The 25,572-nt window shown below is 45.1% G+C and overlaps 1 protein-coding gene across 13 annotated transcripts in view; it reads left to right on the top strand.

Moving 5' to 3' along the window:
- Window positions 1-25,572, top strand: part of PARP10 (poly(ADP-ribose) polymerase family member 10) — an 803,115-nt gene that overhangs the window by 499,564 nt on the left and 277,979 nt on the right. For all 13 annotated transcript variants that reach the window (XM_078686419.1, XM_078686420.1, XM_078686421.1 and 10 more), the window contains one exon: window positions 18,601-19,719. In XM_078686419.1, coding sequence (XP_078542545.1) covers window positions 18,601-19,719 — 1,119 coding nt within the window. The remainder of the gene's footprint in view (window positions 1-18,600; window positions 19,720-25,572) is intronic.

The following is a 25,572-nucleotide window of genomic DNA, read 5'->3' as shown; positions in this document are numbered from 1 at the left end:
AGGGACAGTCCAGGTCACTTTATGTATCAGAAACATGGCATAAGCGCCATATTGTATCTAGATTTATGGGTAGAGTATACCAAACCGTTAGAAGAAAAGTATAGATGGCCCGTATCGGGTACATGGGATGCCGAATGTATCATGCGAGTAGAAGAAGCATTATGGAAAAAGAAAGCCAGACAGTCACAGAAAGATGCCATCGAGTTATGGCGTAAAGAAGCGCATAGAAGAACCGAAAAGGAAGTCAGAAAGTCAGAGTTAAGTAGAGAATCCCAAGAACGAGCCCAAGAAAGAGAATTAATCGAGATAGGTGAACGAGTCAAAGCCGAACAGTCAGACAGACAGAGGCATGCCCTCATTAAGGGTATGTATCCTCTTCTTGCCGAGGGCTTGCCAAAAGCGACCCCAGAGGCATCCAGTAATTTCCCGCCACCATTACTTCCGACCAAGCTACGTCACAAACCGACCGCAGCTGATATTTTTATTTCGTCCTACTTGGACGACACAGTCCCAGAATATGCAAATCCTGTTCGCGCTCCGCCAGTTCCTGTAAATCAGGCACTTCCCGCTCCTCCAGACACCGGAGTACCTGTTACGGTACCCCCGGTCCAGCCCGCCATACAAGTCCAGCCTACATTTCCATTTCCCACTCTGCCAGGACGTAGAGCCTCAGTAGACGACTCCAGTTTAGGGGCTGCAGGAGGAGGTCCTCCTCAAACCCCGCCGCCACACAAGCGTTTAACGTTAGCCGAATTACATGCACAAGCATCACAGCGTACGCCTAGGTATCAGTCTGTTGCAGAAATAAGAAAATCCCTTGCCGAATGTTGCTATGATCCAGTCCCAGGCGAGGATAATATGGTTTTATATTCATTTCGCGTAAGAAAGGTGGCCGAGTATCTAGTCACCTTACCGAATATGAAAGAAGATCTAGACAGAATATATCGTTTCATCCGTACAGGGGATGATCCAGAAAGTATTAGCGAGACTATGTCTCAAAGGAAAGCCGAGATCCAGCTCATGATATTAAAGTTCCTGATCAATTGTCTAATAAGAGAACAAGATTACCCGTCTAAAGATTCCGCCGAAATGAGAATCCTGACAAGGTGGAGTGATAATATAGCCGAGGGTAAGCACAAGACCGTCGGTGCTATGGAGAGTATGTACAAGAAAATCCGTAAAGAGATAATAAAGATACACGAACAGCGTAAAGCAGCACAAGTAAGCGAGAAAGAAAGTATCTCTGATCCCGAAGAAGAAGAGGACGAGAATCCCGCCAGAATAGCGTATGTAGGAAAATCTAGATTTCCAGATCGCCATTTACGCCTAGAACCCAAGTCTATTTTCCATCATTCAGCACCAGAACAAGGTTCTCTAGAACAAGTATTTCAAGCTACCGATCACATTCTGAAATCACGAATCGGTTATAGTGAGTTAAGTACCATGCATGAACAAGAACTAGCCCGATCAGCAGTCCGATGGATTACTGATTCTACCACTTTTCCAGACGAAATAGTGGCACAAATGTTTCTGAAAATGCCCCCAGCCGAGCAACGACTGGTGGGTATGTATATGATTCAGCACCTCATTACTCTGTATGAGGGTCAACACTCTGATCCAGGTCCGTTACATGATATCCTGAACGAGTTACTCCAGTACAGATGGAGAGGTCTAGGTACCGATTTAATTAGTGTCATTCTAGAACAACGCCACAAATATAGAACGTTCTTGAACCCACATTTTGTTCATGTCTCACCCCCAGAAAGTAAATCATTCTACATAGACCGACAGAATCCGTTACGAGAAGTCCACCCAGTCAGAGGGACGGGTGGCGAAATGCAACGAGTGTTTGTATACACTCCAATAACAAAGATGGAACTTCTTGAAATGAAGAAATTAATTCCCTGTCATGACAAAGATCCAGCAGGGTTCCATAGAGAATTAAAAGACATGCTCCGTATGGGAGAATACACTTACCCAGATATCATTAAAATGTTAAAGGTCCTGTTACCCGCAGGGGTGTATGAAAAGCTAAAGGAAAAAGAATGGGAGGTGGGAGAGAAAAAGATCGATTGGACAGCTCTAGAAGCTGAAGACAAGGCTCGAGTACCAGGTACCGGTCTTGGAGATAAATGTAAAGAATTACCAGAATTATTGATTCAAGTTTTACCCAGATTATTGACAACTAGAAAAGAAGACTGGGATGCAATCTCAGCCTGTAAACAGAAACAAGACGAAGATATTAGTGATTTTTATTCTAGATTTGAAAAATGTTTTAGTATTAACAGTGGTCTCAAGACAAGTAGTGAGTCATACCCTCACCTTTTCGTTACTAAATTAGTCGAGAATTCAAGTCCTCAAATTAAAAATCGAGTTTTGAAAGTCGAAAGCACCTGGCAAGCAAATACTCCGTCCCAGATGCTCCAGATGCTCCAATACCACCAGAATAGAATCAGAGAAGAGCAAGAACACGAAAGAAAACGTATGAAAGACACGAAAATGAAAGTGCTAGTTGCACAATCTGTTCCTCAAGACAGTCAGAAGAGGGGTCCGAATCAAGCCAGTCATCCTGCAGCTCCCGTTAAAGGGAACTGCAATTATTGTAAACAGCCAGGTCATTTTATAAACGAGTGTGCAGTTCTGAAACATAACATAGCTACTGGTAAGACTAAAGAAAGACCACGTCCGCCTAGACAAGAACAAGTTTCACAGACTCCTCAGTCACAGAATGCACAACAGACAGTTACAGTACCGCAGCCTATTGCTGCAACACAGCATGTCACATCACAGATGTACCAGTATGCACAGTCCGAGTATCCAGAGTATCAGCCATATTCATGAAACAGCCTAGAGAGGGAGGTAGGCTTGCCTCTCATCGAGATACCTGTAGATCAAAAAGGTCCCTATGTTCACAGTCAAGTATTAGGGAAAGAGAGAAAGTTTTTGATCGATACAGGGGCAAGTAGGACCACAATTAGTCATGCCGAAGTTCCAGGGGCTCCGCTCTCAGGCTCAAGAAATGTTTCCCTTGGATTTTCAGGAAAACCTATCGTTAACGAGATATCTAAGCCAGTCACTCTAGAAGTAGGTCCATTGTCCCGTACTACTGATCTGTTACTTACTAAGTCATGTCCAGAAAACCTATTAGGCATTAAGACACTGAAAGAGTTAGGTGCAGTCATTTGCTGTTCCCCAGAGGGAATACGTCTGTTCCTACGTGACTTTAAGGGTCACTATGTATTACGAGATTTTGATTCCAGACTGTCTAATGTTCCGCAGCACTTATGGGCGCAAGGTCCAACAGATGTAGGTTATATGCAAATCACACCCTATCGTGTGACTCTCAAACCAGGTGTAGTGTTACCACGAATCAGACAGTACAGATTGCCACCTGAGGCTGTAGCAGCCTTATCCAAAATTATTGACGAGCTCATGGCTCAAGGAGTAGTTGTAGAAACTGACTCCAATGTATGTAATTCTCCGATCATTCCAGTCATGAAACGTACTGATCCAAATGCACCCCCAGTATATCGATTAGTGATTGATTTACGAGAGCTTAATAAATGTATTATTCCTCAGTACCCAGTAGTCCCAGATATCTCTTCCCTATTAACAGCCATTGATTCTGAAGCCACGTTCTTCACTGTCATAGACCTCAAGAATGCATTTTTTAGTGTTCCTATTCATCCAGACAGCCAGTTTCTTTTCGGATTTTGTTTAAATGGAAGGAGCTATATTTTCACACGCGCTCCTCAAGGTTTCACAGAAAGTCCTAGTATTTACAGTCAGGCACTTAAGAGACAACTAGACAACATTCACATGCCAACGGACACTGCCCTGCTCCAGTATGTCGATGATCTACTGATCACAGCCCGTTCTGAACGTGCTTGCGAGCGAGCATCACTTACAGTCTTGTATTTTCTAGCCGAGATGGGGCACAAGGTGTCCCCTTCGAAGCTTCAATTCTGTGTCCAGCAAGTGGTCTACTTAGGACACTTACTGTCCAAGAGGGGTAGGCAGTTGACACCCGACCGTATCCAGTTAATAGCGAGTCTTCCCCAGCCCAGAACCCAGAAGGAGGTACGTGCTTTTATCGGCCTTACTTCTTATTGTAGACAATGGATTCCCCAGTATGCATTTCTAGCCAAGCCACTGATACAGTTAACGACACAGGAGGCAGCCGTATCGACTGTCCTCCCTTGGACATCTGAACATACACTTAGTTTCAACGAGTTAAAGAAAGCCCTATGTCAAGCTCCAGTTCTAGCTACACCGAACTACAGTAAGACTTTTACACTTTTCGTTACTGAACGTGAAGGTACAGCATTATCTGTTCTCACACAAGATCAAGCAGGACAATCCAAGCCCTGTGCTTACTTTTCTAGCACATTAGATCCAGTCGCCCAGGCGTTGCCTGCGTGCCTTAAGTCAGTTGCAGCCACCGCACTAGCTATCAGACAAAGTGATTCCATAGTTTTAGGACATTCCCTGACAGTACAAGTTCCACATTCCGTGGAAGTTCTTTTAAACCGAACACAAACTCAGCACTTGACAATTGCACGTTTAACAGGTTATGAATTGACACTGTTCCAGCCACACATAGAAATTAGACGCTGCAACGTCCTGAATCCTGCTACACTGTTACCATCAGTCAGTTTGAACCCTGACCCACATGACTGTGTGGAAGTAGTTAACATTACGACAAAGCCAAGACAAGACCTGACAGACATTCCGTTACCAGATCCTGACCTGACACTTTATGTGGATGGTTCATGTATGAGAACTAGTACAGGAGAACTAGTCGCCGCGTATGCAGTGACTACTGACACCGAAGTTATTGAAACACACCGTATTGATACCCTGTCCGCTCAAGCAGCAGAGCTAGTTGCTCTGACACAAGCCTGTATACACGCCAAGAACCTGAAAGTTAATGTTTATACAGATTCACGTTACGCATTCGGAGTTGTACACGACTTCGGAGTACTCTGGCAGGAGAGAGGCTTCATGACTTCTCATGGAACCAAGATTCAGCATGGTCTCCTTATTCAAGCTCTGTTAGATGCCATACATTTACCGACATCCATTGCTATCATGAAATGCAAAGCACATACGAAAGTTACTGACATTATTTCCCAAGGTAACGATCTAGCAGACCGCACAGCCAAGCTTACAGCACAGACTCTAGACATTCCAGTTAATCAGACACATACTCCAGATCCGACTACATGCATGACAGTTAAGGACCCTACACAAGATGTCATAGATATCCAGTTACATGCTACTCCCGAGGAAATCAAGAAATGGTCCGAACAAGGAGGGGTCCAGACAGATCAAGGATGGTTAACAAAGGGTAGAGCCACATGGTTTCTCCCCGACTCTATGGTTCAAGTCATTATCAATACCGCACATAGTCCAGCACATTTAGGAGAAAAAGCTATGTTAGACAGTATCCAGAACATTTGGTTCAACAAGCATTTACGAGCTGCAGCCAAGCAGAAAGTCCGTACCTGTATGATATGTTGTCAGTTTAATCCAGGTAAAAGTGTCCCGGTGGAACAAGGTGGTTTCCAGCCCCCTGACCACCCTTTTGAGGTCCTCCAGATGGATTACATTCAAATGGAGCGATGTCGAGGTTTCAAGTATGTCCTTGTAGTAGTATGCGCTTTGTCCAGGTGGACAGAAGCATATCCAGTCCCAGATTACACAGCCGCGACCACTGCCAAGCAGTTGGTTCGTGAATTCTTCCCTAGATATGGACTCCCTAGAGTCGTATTTTCTGATAACGGTCAGCCATTCTCCTCAGAGTTAATGAAGCATGTTTCCCTGTTGTTAGGGTACCAGTGGAAGTTCCATTGTGTACGCCATCCTGAAGCAGCCGGTCTAGTCGAGAGACATAATCAGACCCTGAAAATCCGTATTGCAAAAGTTTGTAAAGAAAAAGGTGTGGACTGGCTAGTAGCTCTGCCAGTTGCTCTATTTTATATGCGCATGGTCGCACATTCCAGATCAGGTCTGTCCCCGTATGAGGTCGTATTCGGCCGCCCCCCTAACATGTGGGGTACTCCTAGACCCCGAAGTATTACCGATGTTTCATGTAATATGTTGACAGATTACCTAGCTTCCTTGATGTCTGCCCTCAACTCATGTCGTTCACAGGTTGCCGCCGCCTTTCCAGACAATACCGAGGTGGCACCGCATGAAATCGTTCCAGGTTCCCTTGTGATGGTCCGGAATTTTGACAGATCAAGTCCGCTGGAACCTCGTTGGAAGGAGCCACGTCAGGTCCTCTTGACCACCCGTACTGCCGTCAAGCTGGAAGGCAGGAAGGGGTGGGTCCACCTTTCTCATGTAAAACTTTTCAATGGATTGAAACCCGTGTCTAAAAACATTTCCAAGGAGTCCCAGGATTTTAAAGACTGCCGAAATATTGTTCCTAAGGACTGTCCCGCAAAAGACATTGTTACAACCCCTTCCCTGTTAGAGAAAACTCCGCAACAGGAGTATAAGCAAAAACTACGGTCTAGTAAGTCAGTCAGTTTGATTGTATAAGTCCTCCCCTAGGTGAAACGGTTAGATTGTTTCTGACATGTATAAAATAGACCCCCATAGTGAGAGAGTCAGTAAAAACTCAATTCAATGTATCGTTTTTCTAAGTTTCATATTATTCATCAGCCTAATGATTTCCTGCACCAGTTATGCCTTTTTCCTATATTTTCCAGTTTCTCATGTAAATAAGTCTGCTAATGCTACAGTAGAGCACACGTTTAGTGATCTGCCTCCTCACGAATATTCTTACCGCCTCGCTATGCGTAATAATTCATTTATCCGTATGTTACATTATTCACACCAGACCAGCAATGCCACTAATTGTTGGGTGTGTGGTCGACTCCCCCCTTTCCAGACACCGAAGGGAGTTCTGCCACTGTTTCCTTATCCATTCTCACACAATGGTTCATGTGGAGCATGGTCCACGTTAACGTCATCCGCAACAGATATGTCTTTTCTTAACAGTACATGTTTTCCAGACAAGCAAGGTCTCCCCCGCAGAACCGGGTTAGATCTAGAAAATGAAGTGTATAATTTAGGTAATTATTCGTCGAATTTCATGGTCCTGAATGTTCAGTCTGATACTACTCCAGACTCACCTGCTATTTCAGTACTACCAGTCAAAGGCGAATTATGTGTCCGTAATTATGGTTCTGTACACGTAGGCCATAGTGAATGTACTACTGTTATTCAGTATAGTGACAGTGGGAAATCTATTTTTAAAGCCTCACGTCATTCTTATTTTGTTTGTGGTCAAACTGCATATGTTCATCTGCCCCTCGATTGGGAGGGAACCTGTTACATTGCCTTCCTACTGCCGCCTGTTTTTCTAGCCCCACCTGACTACCATAGGAATTCCTTCCTAGTACATACTAGACACAAGAGAAATCTCCCGATTGTCGATTATACTGAAACCGCCGCAGAGCAATTCATTGATATAGATAAAGGTGTTTTCCCTTATTTAGGCACAGTTGTAAATAGTAAGCTAATTCGTAGGTTAACAAGAACCCTTGAAGCAGTTGTAGATGAGACTGCCTCCGCTCTAGGTAACTTAACTGAAGAGCAATCCTTTATGAGAATTGTCGTTTTACAGAATCGTCTCGTCCTTGACGTCATACTGGCCGATAGGGGCGGGGCCTGTAGAGTCCTCGGATCTAGTTGTTGCATTTTCATTCCAAATAACGCGCCGTCTGTTTATTCAGCTATAACCAGACTCCATAAAATTGCCCATCTGTTACATCAAGATCCAGGCACCTGGACATGGTCCGGTTGGTTCTGGAATATAATTTCCGCATGGGGATGGAAATTCCTGTCCTTTCTAAGTATTGCAGTAGCGATCATATTTAGCTGCTGCCTCTGTATACAATGTGGCCCTGCGATTTGCAGCATGTGTGCTACCTCTTGTATTCCTAGTCCTAAGCCCCGTTCTAAGTCCCGTTCCAAGATAATTCGAGACGAGCAAATGGTACTGTATGAAATGATAGATGGTATCATGAAAATTGATGTTTCCTGATGGAAACGTAGTGACAAGGAGGGAATGTGGAAAAGTAAATTTTGCCATGTTCTGTGTCCCTACGCCTCATCCATCATATGTTATGTGTGCATGACCAATATGCATATGTTATTCCCCATGTCCGATTAATGACGCAATTACAGTTGTGTCCACCTTTAGTATGCTAGTTTCCAGTCCTCGTGAATACTACGAATACCAGGCCTATGTAAAGTTACGTTGCCACGTTTCTCAGTGTGCACGTTATTCCATTATAAAGTCTCCGTTTCCAGGCCTCAAAAGGGCCCGGACCACAGATTCAGCTCCTGTCTCCTGAAGTCTCGCTGAGGAGCGATACAGCCCCCACCTGTATCCTCGACCCTTCACTTACTTCCTGCCTCGCAGTGCCCGGTGCAGCCTGGCTCTGCCTCTGAGTCTGCCAAAAGTATGTTATAGTTCCAGTTATCAGTTCAGTCCTCCTTCTCTGCATTCCTAAACTACTAAACTGCATCAATAGTTCCCGTCATTGTCTAGCCTATGCGGCTCCACGTTAGAGAAATACTGTATTTAATGGTCATTTAGTATTCTTCATCACACACTACATGTAGAATAATGCATGGTCCAGTCTTAGAATCAAGTTAGCCTTTCCCCTCATGACTTCTAGTTTATATCAACATGTTCCCTAAACATCAGATACTAGATAGGGTTTAGGTACAAGTCGCTCCGACCCTCCAGACTTTAGTCTCTGCTCCTAGCACAGAGTTCATAGCCCCAGCTTCTCCTAGTAATACGTCATTGCCAGTTTGCGTGCACCATTAGGTTAGAGTTCCCGGCTCCTTAGGTAGCCCCCTCCTATGTTTCCGCCCCATTCATGACATATTCTGTTACGTTCGCACCACATGTCTATGCATACGCCCAGTTACACCTACTTTTACTGTTATCTTTCGCGACTGCTACGCGTCACGCCTTCTGCTCCACCCACTGCTACGCCTACTGCAATGTAATGCTATGTGTTTGCGCTATGTATATAAGTTCATGTATTATTAAAAGTTAGCGCGCTCATCCCAGACCCGGCCCCCAGCAGCTGCTGGGTCATCCTATGCAGGTTGTCCTGATCCTGTCCTTATGCTGTAATAAACCTGCAGAAACTCCTACTACCTCGAATCTTGACTCTTATTTATTGAGTTATCTGTTATGCTATATGCCTAGTCAAAAATAGGGTATTATTTATTTATTTACCACAAGCTGACCCGCCACTTGCTGATCTCATCATAAAATGGCTGAATCAGCTTGCCGGCGGACCCTTCCAAGTTCCATATTGTTGAATATATGATAAGTTACAAGTATGTCAGCATTACACAGAAGCCTCCACTCACCCGCAGACCTTTTCAAGTATCCAAGAAGCAGATGCCGGCCTAGGGAAGCGCTCCGCAGTGCGTGCTGCCAGGGGTGAAGAGTTTGGGTGATGTTGCACTGAGAAGTCTACTGCAGTGGTGATGTGTTCTGGCAAACGCCCAGCGTAGGGCGGTAAAATACAAAAATACATGGTGTGGGAAAGTACATCTAAAGATGAGAGGCGCAGTAGCTGCAGGGTTTTTCTAAAAAGTAAAAAAAAAAGGCAGAAAATAAGTCTGGATCAGAGGCTCAGGGAAGGTATGTAAAAGTAGAAGGTGGTTGATGTATTTAATAAAAAAGAGTGAGAAGTGGGGCGAGCAAGATAATGTAATGAGCAGGTAGGGGTGCAGGAGCAATGGAGGGGCGGCGGGGCATAAAAAAACAACACGTAAATAAAGGCATTGCCTTTTACAATGCCAATAGCTCAAACTCTCACAACTGCGAGACCTATCGCATTGCAAATGCTTGTTAGAACTGCTGGCAAGACCCGGCCCATGTAAAGCCCTGTTACAACCTTTTGTTAGAGGACTCCATTATGTGGCATGAGTGAGACGGATGCCCGTATGCCTGTGTGATTTGTTCATACTTCCCAAGAAGTTCACATGCGTTACTAAGAGTAATCCCTCGAGTGCTCAGTCGCATCCCACTGTAACTGAAACAGTTATGGTTGGACTAGGACTGCGTCCATTTGAACACATGATACAACTTCCCTGAGGCCGCCTCTGGGCCAAACTGCATATAGATAGTGTGAAAACCAGTGCTCGTGCTTTAAATATGAAGCAAAAAGCGGGTCTCTAAACGTGGTGTGGCCTATGTAAAGCATGGCTTAACAGGCAAACTACATTTTTGTGATCTCATAATGTGCCACTCAACCGGTGTTTTGATGGAAGATTTTGTAAAACGTGAAATATAATGGAAACTAAATCACCCATATGGGATACTTTACCATTTTTACATTAATTGTTTAGAAATGGATCACTGTTAAATGCAAGAAGATAGTGCCTGACAGAGGCCCTTTTCAATGCCCGTTTTTAATTAGGTGGGTTCTGAGACCCGGTCCACTTAAAGCCCTGCATGTGCTTACTATCTTACATGGACCCCCTGGAAATAGCAGGGTTCTGGAGAAAGCCATTGGCAGGACATGTAAAAAATACTTCGAAGGCAATGTAGTGTGGCAACTATTGTGAAAACGCTACGAAAATATAAGCAACCAGCCCGCAGTTTATAAAGGTGCAGTAGTGGTTCTTCAGACTGATGACCTCGGCTAACAGTACCCGTGCTGGAGCCCACCTTAAAAATGATGAAAAGGTGAAACACCCCCTGAACTAGAACTGCATCCAGATGCAATCAATTCTTATAACATCATACTAAAGCCATTACACTGCCTCAGTGGGCGGACGCCCCGGCCTGATGCAGCTTGGCATCCATGGCGTCTGGCTGGGAGCCACCTTGCAACAATCCAAGTATCTGCTGGCCCATATAATACCTTTCTTCGGGTGCCACTGACTCTGCCCCCTTTTCCTACTTATTCCCCTGGTGGGGCTGCCAAGTAGTCCGGTATCAATCTGCTCCTGTGTGCCCCTTTCGGAGGCATGGCTGTAAGGGTGTCCGGGCCGAGCACACGGAGGAGCAGACACTCTGGGTGCGGTCACCAACAGCACAGACACCAAGGATCACTCACAAGAATACCGGAAGGCAGTAAGTACATCAAGATGTAGCCTTGGCACACAGACATATAGCGCTGTCACCCTGCACATCGGCCGGATCACTGTTTCAAAAAATGGTATTGCAAAATGTAATTTCTTTATGACGTGAGTTACACAAACACACCCCTGTGTCGATGTGTATGCATCTCAACCGAACATTTGCAAAGCGCCAAAAACTAATGCAACACGTTTGAACACATTCTATCAAGAAATATATAAATAAACATGAAAGTGAAACGTGGGCTATACAACTGAACTCGTTTTCATTATACATGTTTTTGCCATACAGCAAGGCAAGCCAAGTCACAGAGTTCATAATGCACATTAGTAGGATGGCGATCACAGAATAGATGTCAGCGGAGCACTGTACATAACTAATCACAGAGCACAGTCCAATAGAAATGCAAAGTAAGGATATATGTGGCATTTAAATAATTTTTACACTAACGAATTTACAAGCCAGTTTTGAACAAATTCTGTTTTAGAAAGGCGAGAAAGTCACTACCTTAAGTATATTACGAAGAAATTCACGCAACCCTAAAAATACACAAGTATTCTCCAGTATTGGGGTGTCTGTCATAGATTCACATGCTTGAATCATTCCCCGTCGTCGGAGTGGGAGTCCCACGGTATATAAAAAAGCAATAAATATGCCCATAATAACCAAAAAACCTTGGTAACATAAAACCAGGAAGTAAAGTAGCCCAAAGCTACCAAAAGAAGGGTTCCACATCTATGACTATCCTAGTCATTATACATAGTCCAAACAGCAGCCAATCAGGCGACAGCACCCACCAGAATGTTCTCAGAGGCCCAGGCTCTCAGATATTCTTCTGCACGTCATGTGAAGGGAGTCTCCCTGAGCTCTGCTCAGTTCTTCTCAAATTCTTCAGGATGTCTTCTTCTAAGAAATAATTATTCAGGCCTTGTGACTCTTGTGGTAAGCTCCGGCTTTTCTCAGAAGACCCCCACAAGAAATGCATCTACTGCCTGTATCCGGATCATCAAGTGAAGGACTGCAAGATCTGCAGGACCTTCCCTCAAAAGACCGTCGGGAATAGAGAGAGCAGCCTACTTCTGTGGCTACAGAAGCTTAAGGATCAGGACAATCCAGTTTCTGAGGTAGGAAGTACTTCCTCGAGGTCATCTGTGGCCAATAGGAAGAGGGCTGCTGAGGAGGTTTTATCTTCTCCTGGGGCCCAAGGTTGTGAGGAAACAACAACCCTCTAAGGGTTCAGAGAGGCTTACCACTTCTAAGGCTACTCTACCTGTCAAGGGCAAACCTTTGTCTTCCACGCCCCCGAGAAGATCAGTAAAAAGTTTACCTCCGAAGCCAACTTCTGAGAAGATGTTCCCTCAGAAGAAGACCCCGACGACGATGCCCGTCGACGCAACTTCTACATCGACTGTGACTTTTTCCTCACCTAAGCCTCCGATGATTGTCGTCGGCGTCATCCCCGTCGACGCTGGTCTACATCTCTGTGAAACCCATCTCGTCGACGAAAGAGACTGCATCTATTCCTATCGTCGGTACACCTTTGACGACCAAGACTAAGAAGATCTCGTCGACGACGGCGGCCTCATTGACTGCCACTTCATCGTCGACTTCCTCGTCGACGACTTCTTCGTCGTCGAACTACATCGTCGACTACCAAATCGTCGACGAAGCCCTCCTCGTCGTCGAAAGCAACTTTGTCGACGTGCACGTGATTATTCCATCGTAGAAGTGCACGTCGACGACTCTTCCGTCAATGCAAAAATTGTCATCTTGTACTGAACTACAAGTCTGGTCACCGTCTACGGCTTTGTCATCTATGCCGTCTAAGACAAAACCTCCTTTGTTACAGAGACGTGGTTTCGCGCTTGAACCCTTATCTCCACTACGTCTTCCTCCACATAAAGTTCCTCTACAGGTTCCTGAGAAATAATTGCTGGATTCAGAGGAAAGTGAGGAGGATTCTGATGTGGATGACCGGTTTAGAACAGCTACAAGTCCTTCGGAGCTGTTCATAAAGTACCAGGAAGATGATCAGGATGACCAGCCTTCTCCTGAACATGTAGCTTCACCTACTGATAATATCCCTACAGCTCAGATGTCTATAGCTTTATTGAATAATATGCAGCATCTGAATCTGCAGATTCCGTGCCACCTACACCAGTGGCTCAAGCTTCCACATCAGAATTTCGGTCTCCTAGACCTCCTTCGCCAGTGGGTTCACATCATTCTCCAGACGCGCACTCATCGGATGATGAAGATAGGGAGGAAGGTGTTTGATCGTACCGCCGTTCTGATTAATGCCCAGTGGAAGCGTTCCTTTATCTCTGAAACACAAGGAATACAATATAAGTTTCCATACAATTACGGGTGGCCCCTTCCTTTCTAACCAGTGTATTCACCCACCTCCGTACCCCAGATTTCTTTCGGGCCATTTCTTGTTCAAGCCTCCCCAATGTGATTCTTTTCCCTTTGTATCGTTGAGCTGGACGACCCTACATAGGAACTCCATGTTGGGAGTCCACTTGCTATTAAAGAAGACTGCCCATTGGGTAACGCCACAGTGGGCGTGTGCGGAGTACAGCGGGGGCCGTCCGAAACACACCCACTCATTAATTCACCCGCACAGTGGTGGAATTTGCGCCGCGGTCAAGGGTTTATGGGCCACCCTTGGACCACAAATGGAGGCAGGAGCGGAGGTGTTTGTGCATTGAGTTGGGGTTTTTGCTACCTACAAGAATCTCGTCTCGGTCTCGGTCTAAACAGTATCCTCCCCTATGGTGCCCTTTCTCTGCATGCTGTCTAGCGCAGTTTGGATATTGCTAGGCTCTGTGAGTAGGTATAGAACCCATGGATTGGTCATTTATCGGGCCAGATTCACTACTAATCTGTGGGATTCTACCTTGCTGGGTTGGATCTTAGCCCTAATTTCATATAGGTATAAGTGGAGAAGGCATTTTGCTTTTTCAGGGGCTACCTCTTGGGACAAGTAAAACCGGTCTGCACCTACTACAAGCGGTATCTGTGAACAGACCTAACATGACCTGACATATGTCTAGGACCCCACAACGGCCATGTGCTTATTCCGCTTGTTGTGCAAGAAGGCTCTATGTAGTGCATGTGGGATGCTAGTGTTGGGTTCGGTGTAATCAGAAGTGATGTGGGAGAGGTCCCTAGGCAAGTGTGGTGATAGTTTCCTGGTGAACTCCATTTGACTAGGCAGTTCTTTAGTGATGAATGGATGTGGCAACACCCATAGTAAACAGAGGGTACATAGAAGTGCAACAATACATAACTTATTGAACATTGCAGGTCGTGGGACAAATCCAGGGGAGGCTTCTGTGTTCCTTTGGTGATCGGGGTTTCTCATTTAATACATCAAACAAAAGGTTCATGGTGCAGTTCTTAATCTTGATTTGCACACATTAGATGGGTGTTGTGGCAGCTGAAAGGTGGTGGACTTGGAGATTCGATAGTAGACCTATCGGATAAGAACTTGGGTAATTTTGTTAATTCAGAAAACATTGCATAGCTAATGATTTTTTTTCTTCGGTGTTCCTGTATTTCCCTCAGGGGTGTCCTCTCCACACTCCATTTACACACTATTAGTGAGGCACAGGAAGGTGGCCCTGGTTGTGGTAACATTTTGACAATTAAAACTTAAAGGTGACTTATTGGAAATCAGAAGAATTAATCTTTGTATGAGCTATTGATCCCCCTCACCCCCATATAATTTTCTTTCTGGTGTGTGCATGGGGGTGCCCATTGGTGTGGTGTGGGCTGCGTCTCACAACCTATACATGACTGGGACTGTGCGAGGTCGGACTTGTTGCTGTTACGTGTTGACAGTGGTTGCAAAATGGCCTGAGATCAGGTGTGTGTGTATCTCCGTTCCCCGCATGCTGTGTGCAACGTGATCCTCCCTTGTGGCACCGGTTATCTCGACTCCGCACCTTTCTAAAGATGACTTTTCGGATTAACTTTGGTCTTCTTTTGTTGATTTTTGGGCGTTTTCCCTAGGTTTCGCACAATCTGCTACCTTATTTATCCTTAGCCCAGAGGGTTGTCGTAAAGTTGTTTTGTGCTCCCTATGCCACCTAATTATGCCAGCTTGTGGTGTCTGAAATCGGGCCAACTGCTTTTTCGAGATGGTACATGCGAGTACTGGGGCCTTGGTTAGTTGCTAGGCCTGATATGGGGATGAGCGCATTCAGCGTTCTCTCGCCTAAAGTTATGATGGATATTAGGGATTCCCTTCTCCCAGGCTCTCCCCTCTCCCTCTCCCTTGTACCGCGTCCTGTTCCTTGTTTGCCCATTTCGACCTGCTGTTCCTGGCTTGTGGCTAGGGGCTTCTAACGAGCGGGAGTGCTTCTGTCGCTATTTTGGAGTGGTATAACACGGTGGCCAGACATCGGATATTTAGAGAAATTGAGAGGAAAAAGAAAGAAAACATTGCTCGCATCAAGAGCGCGGATAGTCCAGGGATAAGATCATGAACTCTTGCCAAAGTCTGCCTAGTGAAGTTGATGAATAGGGACTGCCTCAGATACCTGGCTACTCTGGCGACCCTACGGACTGACTTGACGCCATGTGGGCACCTTGCAACTTATTGGTTCTTGTGCGTGTGTTGTGCAGGTTGAGGTGTCTTCACTTTCCCAGGTGTACGGGAATCCTGGCTCCCCTCACTGGAGGGCAGCTTTGTTTTAGAACTGAAAGGGGCGGCTCCAGTGAGTGGAGGCCTCTGGTTTTTGGAGGCACTGTTAGTTCTACATGCCATTAAGAAAACATCGGTCCCGGCAGGGTACCTGAGAATGGGGATCTTTCAACCTCGCAATAGGAACTCGTTCCTAGTGACTTTAGACATGGGGACCTGGGTGCCCGGTTTATAAGTACTTTGTCTGGCAGCCCACCCAGACTGCCCTCCCTCTGGGGTGTGACCAGCCAACCCTTTCCTGGGAATTCCACAGCAGAGTGGGGCCTTTTCTCCTGCAGGTGCCCTTGATGGCAGACTTTAGTGAGGATACCCTGTATACAGAACACGTACAGTAGCCCTGAATCCCTTGACACAAGTCAGTTTGTATTCCCAACTCAGTCGAATTGGTCCTTCTTTTGATTTGGTACAACTTTTTAGGGATCTTGGTGAATGGGTGGTATTTTTTCTGTGGGTTGATCTTACTGCACATTTGGACTCTGTGAAGGCATGGACCCCAATACCTTAGGGGCATATCTGCAGATATGCCCTCACCTTCGATATAGTGCACCCTGCTTTTGGGCTGCTAAAGCCTGCTAGAGGGGTGGCTTACCTATATCTTAGGCAGTGCTGGATGGCATGGTGCCCAGGCAGGGATGTGCTTCGACGCTTCCCGCAGCCCTGTCACCCGGCCCCCCCCCCATTCGTCTCTGTATTCCAAAGGTGTCAACAAAACAGCAAGGTGCAATGCAGTGCTAAACAACTAAGGTGAATAAAGAGGTAAAGCTACGTGAACTAACAAACAGGAGATGTTCATGCGATTCGCCTTAAGCTGTGGTTAGTCATACATGGAGTGTATTATGAGCATACACATGTACATATAACACTTGTCAGTAACCGTATATTGTTACGCACACTTGCATTCGATTAATGTACTTTAATTAAACCACAGCCGGAGGAAGTTGTGGGCAGCGTTATTTATGATGAATCCATCCTTAAGGCCCTTCACTGCACTCCACACTAGCCGAAAAACCTTTAGCTAACTGCATACTTCCGCATGGCAGAATCATGCCCTGCAGCACGGTTTACTGTCCAAGAAAAATCCCTTACGCTAAGGAACCCTTTCCAATGCCACCCAAGGGAGCATAGAGCGAGGATACCTAGGGTGAGGGGTGTACTGTAGTACCACATGCTTCGAAAGGATGAGGCCTCGTGCTTTAAAACACTGCCGCACACATGCAATGAAACGCTTAAATTCAGTCGTCTTCGAGCGCCAAGAATCTGCTTTTATGATTTAGGAACACTCGGGCCATTTGTAGTATAGTGCATGCAGTAAGGACACAGTGTTCAAGCTGCATGGAACAGAACACAGACCTTTGCTAGCGTGTCAGCACTTCCTTTAGGTATACAAAGTTTTTGTTAACTTCATGTTGTAATTTAATTAGTTCCTCGTTATTAACAGGCTAACTATATCCCTTCTGGCCCTGAGTATATACATACTTGGAAGGAGTCAATCCCTAGGGTGTCAATACTTGAAAGAATTAAAGCATGACACCAACCTTCGAATAGTGTTTCAGGTTCACAATAAACCAGCATTGACCAGCTAATCGTTTTAGCATTTGAATAGCGAAAATATTTTTAGCAAGCTCCATTTACTCGCAACACAGGTGAGGCATGGGAGCAGCAGTGCAACCTTCCCTAGCATAAAAGGACTGGTGCATGGCAAGAGGCAGCTGAAGCATACTCAGCCTCTTGTCCCCTCATTTTACATGCAGCCAAAGTCAGCTCCTATGTCGCTACTCCTGCCGCTCAGCAATGTGACCTTACTCTTCCCTCTGCCCCCCTCATTCTTTCTCCCACGTCCTGCTTTATTTTAAATTTGATATGGGGCTACTCCTTTGTTGAAAAAAGAAAAAAATGTTTTGTGGCACGCTCCTTACAGTTTTTGTTTTAATTTAGCCCCCCTCCAATCTGGGTGTCTAACCATCTGAAAATGGTAAATTAGAACATAAAGGACACCATCTCATGGGTGTATTTGTATGTATATATACTGAAACATGAACCCCTATGTGTCTGTCACCACGTCCGTGCCAGCCACTTTCCTGAAGTTCGCAGGTTTCGCATTCTATATAGGTGCTTTTTCTAAATGCATTTTTATTAAATGATGGGTAGTCCCTGTCACCTGCAACACATTCTATCTTGCAGTTTAAGACCTTTTTTTGTATTTTCATTCATCCATTTGCACCTCTTTATGTTAACATAGCCATAACTTTATTGTAGAGTTGCTATTAAAGCTTATAATGTGGTGTGTGTGTGTGTGTGTATATATATATATATATATATATATATTTGCACTTTTTTTCTTTGAATAATCACTCCACTGAACCAAAAAAATGCCAGTAGCTCAAATTCCAACAAGTGCGAGACCTATTGCATTGCAAATGCTTGTTTCTGTGTCCTTCTGGGTATGACTTTTTATGACTTTCAAGATTCTATCACCTTGTGGAGTAAGTTGTGATGGTTCGCCTTCACTATACCTGCAGAGTTAAGTGCCTGAAGGAAGAAACAACAATATCTAATTGAAGTGCCAGTGGCATTGCTGGTCCTGGAACACCTGTGTTAAATTATAATATCCACCAGGGATAGGTTCCCAGATCCACTGATTTCCCATAACCCCAAGTAAAGGCCCCAAGATTCTGGGTCTTTATTTAAAATGAAAACGTTTTTGAATTTGTATACCGCATTTGCTAATTGTTATGTTTTTTTTTTTTTCTGGCAGAGGACATCAAAGCCATTGTTGCAGCCATTGAAGATGAAGTGGATGGGCACATAGAAATGGGCACATTGCCAGAAACTCCGCAAGTACAGCCCCAGAGTGGGATATTAGATCACCTCTACAAGGATGGGCCTCAAGATGACCTAGACCTATACAGCGATCCTACCGGACCTGTCGCAGGGCCTGATGAGGAAAACAAGGAAGAGGTTTTAAGAAGTGAGGACGATCCAAATCCTCTTTCTAAACCTGAAGTTATTACTATCAGTGATGATGAGAACCGTGAGCTGGATGAAGCCAAACGAATGTCACTGGTGTCCTTATCAAATGGGAGTGACATGGACGAGAAGGCTAAGATGCACTTGGCCATTCAGCTCTCCATGGATATCAGGAGCCAGAGCGCTGAAAATGAGGAGAGGGACCTAAAAGCAGCTTTGGAAAATTCCATTTGGTCGTATAAGGAAGAACAAAAACATGAAATGAGTTACCTCTACGGAGATGATGTTTTTGAAGGAGCAGTGGACAACTTGGAGGCAGCCTTGGAGGTTTCCATGGAAGACGTGATACGTGCAGCTAATTCTGCCCTGGTGACTATATATGGACATTTTAACACAAACCTTCAAGCAATAGCTGATCAACTTTGCCGGGCGGTTGAAGCAAAACTCAACACCGAGATGGTGGAGAACAGTTGTCTGTGTAAATTGCCAGAGAAATACCATCTTTACCTCACCCACCTGCAAAGGAAGCATGCTGTGCAGATCTCTATCCAAGGTGCTGTGGCCACCATTCATGGCTTTATGGAGTACACCATTTACGCCATTAGAGATGTGACCAAGTTAATAAACCGAATTCTACAGGAAGAGCAGTTGAAGCTAGAGGAGGCGGAGGTGAGCAAAGAGGTATCCTGGGTCTGGTATGACCTGCACGGAAAGGAGGTGCCATTTTCCAAGAAGGCCAATGCCTTCATTGAACTTGCCTGGAGGCAGAAACAGAGGCGGCTTGACATTGTGTTTGACAACAAGCCATACACTATTGACTTTGACAGAATGGAGGAATACTGTATTGAGTCCTCAGAGACTACTCGCATCGCACGGATAGAGACCAGCAGCAGACTTGCTGAAGCAGGTGAGTGGGGGGAGGTATACACACATGCTCAATTAATTCTTAATTTCTGTAGCCATACCATGGTCTTGTGTGACTATGAATAGAAAGAATCCCTTGAGAGATCCTTATTTTACCTATTTTTTGCTTCTTTTAGAAACTGTATGGTAGGTAGTAAGATATATTTTAGAAAATGTGTGAAAGCCAGCAGATTGTGCTCCAACCATGGCTGGATAGGGAGGGCATCCCTGTATAAGTAGGCAAAGTACAATAAAAACTGTAAGTAAAAGTAAATAATTCAAGCTGTAGTTTGAAATTGTTTGGGTGGAACTGGGGTTAGTAATAAGGGCCTTTCCTCCTTCAGCTCAGACTGGCCACTACCTCTACAGCTCAGACTAGTGACTATCCAAGTGAAAGAGGCAGTGTTTGAGGGCACCCGCTCTAGCCGACTCCACTTCACCGGAGGTAACCTGTGCCCATCTCAATGAAGCTGCAGCCTGATGTCCCTGTTACAATTCCCACGGTCACTTCTGCACACATAGAGGGCTTTGGCCAAGGGATGCAGAGGATGGTCGAGAAGATATCTTGGTACCCTCGGTCTTAGCTACTGATGCTCTTTTGTTGGGTGGTTCCAATTACTGAATCTAACCTAGTGCCCCTACTGCAGAAGGGACTCCACCCATTCGGCATTTAAGCTTGAATGAGAATTTCTGTAGCCCTCCATCATCCACCATTTTAGACACCTAATCGGTGCCGAGCCTAACCATGGTCATCTCGGTTATCATTCCCAGCAAAAATCTGACGAGCAGGCAGATGCTGCCAGTTCTTAATACATTTTTACAGCCCATCGACTGGACAAGGAGATCTTAAAAGAATATTTAGGAAGGCTCCAAAGAAAACTTAAGACACTGAAATGACCCTGCATTCCAAACACTGTTGCCTATCTTGAAAGTGAGGTTCTGAAGGCGGGGTAAAGAGCATGAGACAGCTTTGTAGTTTAGTTAAGGATAACATGGACACCAAGCTGTTTGTTGCTGGACACAAACTTTAAATGGCAATTAGAGCAGAATTTAAATGGCCTGCTTTCTTTATTCTGAAGGAAACTTCAACCTTTCAATTTCCTCATGAACCCAGACTGAATCTTGAATCCTTCGTGCCAGCAAGTTGTTCTTCGACCCTGGCTTATCCCTGATCGTGACCACAAGAGCCACATTAGGCCACCTAACTCAATTACTTCAGGTTCTTCTTTGAAGGTGTGGTTCCCCCCCCCGCCCCTCCCTTCCCTCGGTATGGACACAGGGGTTACCACCTTTGTATAAGGCCTGCTATCATAACATCTATATTACGCCTGGCAAAGCTGAAATGCGTGCCGCAATCTGCAGAAAAGTGACCTTTAGGATCTTGGTAGTGGCAGATGTTAGCAGCATTAGGCAGCAGAAGTTAAGTAATCTATGTGAAGCTCCATCCTGGAGTTTAGTGCACTTGTGTTCAAAACACTAGAAAAGAATACATTGTTGGCCCAGTCTCAAGAATCTGTTTGTATTCATTCGATCATTGCACACTCCTCAACATACTTTGGGAATAATAAGGCTTTGAATTGTATGCACTGCATTGTAAACCTGCAATGGATTCGCTGTCACAAACGTCACATTGTGGCTTTCACTTCAGTATCCGTCAGTGAATCAAGACCTGCTTCTAGTCGGCATCAACGTTGGAACTTAAAAAATGTATGAACACAACCTCTAAATAGAGGATTGGGCAGAACATATGAGCATCTGACTGATACAGGTTCAACCTGTTTGAAATTTGAGTTGTGAAATCTGCTAAATTAGCAATACTTGAAATGGGCAACATTTCACAATATATTCTTTTTGTTCATAGTAGACTGATTTGAGAAGTAAAATACTCCAGAGTTTCTGCTCAAACAAAACTTCCAGAGTCTCTTGTCCCTTTAGGACCGGATGTATAACCTCCTATTAAAATATTGTGCAAGTTACAGACAAACCATGTTTTGATGCTCCCTATGCTCACTGGTGGGTGACTCTAATGGTTGTATCAAGAGAGCCAGAGGTGATGTGAAGAGTAGGTGGACGGGTGTAGAGCTTTCACTGTTTTGACCTACTGTACCAACCCTAGGGACACGTATGGTTTGGAACTCCTCCGCTAGGTCTTTGGTGATCTATTATTCCTGGTCGTTGGTATGTGGTCCTCTCATATTTTTAGTACAGACCCTGAGTCACTGACTAGCAACAGGATGGGTCTGCTCACTGGAGGGTGTACCTCCCTGACTCCACTCCCCATGCACATGTCACTGAGCGGTGTTTGGCTCAAGGAGTTCTTCTTTCAGGGTTCAAAGTGTTCCTATTCCTATGTGGTTCCAGTTCTATAAACTGTCATCAGCCTCTTTCTCCTACAGCTGCAGGATCCAGTTGTGCATCAAGTATGTGTTGTGGATAGCCTTTCTTGTCTTACTGTAAAAGCCGGAGTTAATAGGTGCATTCATAACCAAGTGAGTGTGACCTGCCCTGATTGTGACATATTGCCCATTATATTTCAGTCATGCTGGCATGAATTGGAGCTGTACAGGAGGTCTTTGGGCATGTAAATGCCAGATTTGGGAACACTCAAATATTGGGACGAAGGCGCCTTTGAACCCTTTCCTGACTGATTTCTCAGATTAGCCTATTTTGTGTTTGGTGGCCTTTGTGTATTGTTTTTAGCTGTATGACATGGGCATTGCCAAAGAGAAAGGGCACAACTCTTTGTGGCTGCTCAGTAAAGTGCCAATTCTTGGCAAGGGTTTTACACTCCGACTAACCGAAAAGAACGGTGTTAAAAACTGGTACTACTTCTGTTTATAGGGTAAGTTGAATAGGTACTCCAACCACATCCATCCCCATAACCCCCAGTCTCCAATAACTACACCCCTTCTACCAAAACAAGTTGTGGGGAGGAATGGACTAATTCACTTCCAAGCTCATCTTTCTGATAGAGACTTCTAACTACAGATTTCTCACCTGCAGATTTCTCACCTGGTAAATGTCCCCAGGCTGCAGATTGGATCCAGAAACTTTACAGCTATTCCTTTGCACATAGATAGATGGCATCATGCATCTCCACCCTTCCTTAGAAGGTGTGTCTGGGCCTGCATGTATGCACCACGGCCACGCGCTGACGTTAGTTCCTTTCTTTTCATGCATACCAAAGCAGATATGGAGCTATTAGTGCTGTATCTGACAGACTTTTTGTTACCCTCAGGAAAAACTTAAAATTCAATCTCTAGTGTTGAGATATGGTGTCTAAAATGTCAGGTTTCAAGCAATGTCACAACTATCACTGGCTTATGCCGGTAATGCACATCCATGATGTCTGCTCTGGTGTCTCAGCATCTCACATGACACAAAGTTGTGTTCTTGTTTGGTATAAATTAACTGAAAAGTGATTTGAGATCATACAGCTTAGCTTGCTGCTGTTGAACTCTTAAAAAGTGGTCAAGAGAGAGGATGCACTCTCCCTGTAGGGGCCATTCTTGGGTCTGCTCTATATCGATATTCAGGAGTTTGAGTAAGTCTTGTAAGTCGCACAAGAACGCCAGGCATGGGTTGTAGACGACCACTCGCACTGTTCGAAGTCACTCGATGCCTCTGGTACCTCTCAAAGCAGACTAACAAAGTGCTTTAATACGACCTTCTGCCTAATTAGATGAAATGCAATGTCTGACAAAGGCTGCAGCCATGATTTTTGATTTCAGCTGCCTTTTGATAGGAAGGCAGCTGAAGTGCTCGATTTAACACTGTTCATGCTGTTCACTGTTAACAGTGTTCAAAACCTTCTCCACCAGATAACGTATGGTTTAAAGAGCTAGTCAACAGAGCTGCTCAATACCATGGAGTGCAGCTCCACAAAGAGGCTCTTGAAGAGGACTTTTTATTTGCAGCCTTAAACTTTTCTAAAAAGACAACACATACACTGCCTGTGTTTAAGGGTATGCTTAAACATACAGATAACTTATTTAAAGAACTTGTGTGTGCAAGAATTATCACTCCAAGAGTAGACAAAGTATAAAGCCGCACCTACAGACCCAATTTACATCAGAGGTCAACTTCTATTAGACTCCTTAGTGGTTTCAAATGCTAGTTAGCGTGCAAATTCACAAACCAGAGATGCCTCTACCTGATAAAGAAACAACGTTAACAGATGCCTCAGGCAAAAGAGTTGCAGCACACCCAGGCTCCGTTAGCTAGATATGACAGAGCTCATTATGATGAATTGGAACAATTGCTCCAGTTTTTGCTAGATGAGCCAAAGCGAGGCACATGATTTAATCCAAGAAGGTAAACTCATTTCCAACACTTTCATCAGGTGTGCTTTAGACGCAGCTGAACCTGCTGCACGTGCTATTAGCACCAGCGTTACGCTCAGAAGACCTACCTGGCTCTTTGATTTAGGGTTTAAACCTGCGGTACAACCCTCCATCTTAAACATACCCTTTGACAGAGAACCTCTATTTGGACCTGCGGTAATTGCATCATTAGAAAAATTTAAGAAAGACAGATGTTGCCAAATCCATGGGAACTTTACAAACATTATCTTCTCGTGGTTGCTTATGCCGCTTCTTTTACTGGGGAGGCTCAAATACCATGCATACCTCCATGTCATCTAGAGGTAAAAATCAATCACTCTTCAAGAAGTTACTTTTGAAGAGGATTTTGAAAACAAAACCATGGCAAGGGAAGAGGTAAAAGTAACACACCCTGTACTTCCCCAGCCGCAAATAAACAGTGACTTGTCTCCTCCCACTCCTGCCCCTGATCACTCCACGCTTGTCGGGGGACTTCTCTCTCCTTTTCTTTCAGTCTGAAATACCATCTGTGGCAGACAGGGACACTTTTAAGGTGATTCAATTAGTTTTGTCCTCAATACAAGGCTATAGGGAGACTGATAATTCAGGGGTTTCTCGTGATCATTTGGGGGAGGGGCTGACTGCCGTCTTCTCTCTCTCTTACATCAGAGAGTGTGGGAAACTTTGTGTGCTTTTTCTCTGGTCTCGTTGTCCGGGGTTCACCCGGGTTCCTAGCGGCCAAAGCAAAAAGAATGAAGTAACAACAAAAGAAAAGAACATGAGGACGTGGCTCTGATGTCCTTAGATCATGCTCAGGGGGTGAAGAGGGAAGGGAGAAGACCTCTAATTCCGCCACCAGTGTTTTGTGGTTTGTTTTGAACTGCGAGGGCAATTACGTGCAGTTAAGGTAAAAGAAGCATAAAAGGCGATTTGAGGTTCTCTAACTCCCTCCACCCATCCGTCCCGTGGGAGCTTCAAGCTCCTTGCCCCACACGGACCCAAGCTGACCCCGTACCTTGTCAGCCACGTCCCTCCTGGGACGCTGCTGGCTTTTCCACGATGCCAAATGGAGTCCGGCTACCTCTTGGGTTCTTCGGTACGGCGGCTCCTCGAGTCTCCGGGTTGGGCGTTCCTTCTTCCTTCCCTCCGGATTCTCACTCCTCAGCGTCCCGAAGGAGGGCTGGACACCACTCGTCTTCCTCCTGGTCCCCGCCTATGGTTCTTCAATCTCCAAACGGACGCCAGTTTTCTCCGTCTATTCTGTTTTCAGGGCCGGCGGATCACATGACCCGTTCATGTGATAGAGCGAGGAGCTCCAGAGCACAATCTTCTTAAAGGAACAGTGTAGTTCCTGTTTCCCGGTCTGTAAATAGAGGAGAGGATACTGGGAGATGTGAGGGGGAAAATGGTGTGTGACAGGGTCCTTTGTTTCGGTCGGCTGTGATGATAATTCGTCCACACCATCACTTCAGACTATTGGGTATTACAACTTTTCCAGTTTGGTTATTGCCTGGAGCTTACCACCAACCCTCCAA

This window comes from Lissotriton helveticus, chromosome 4_1 (genome assembly GCF_964261635.1).
Source record: "Lissotriton helveticus chromosome 4_1, aLisHel1.1, whole genome shotgun sequence".
NCBI classification, from domain to species: domain Eukaryota; kingdom Metazoa; phylum Chordata; class Amphibia; order Caudata; family Salamandridae; genus Lissotriton; species Lissotriton helveticus.
The sequence above is the reverse complement of the archived record's forward strand: the minus strand, read 5'-3'. Positions and strand labels throughout refer to the sequence as shown.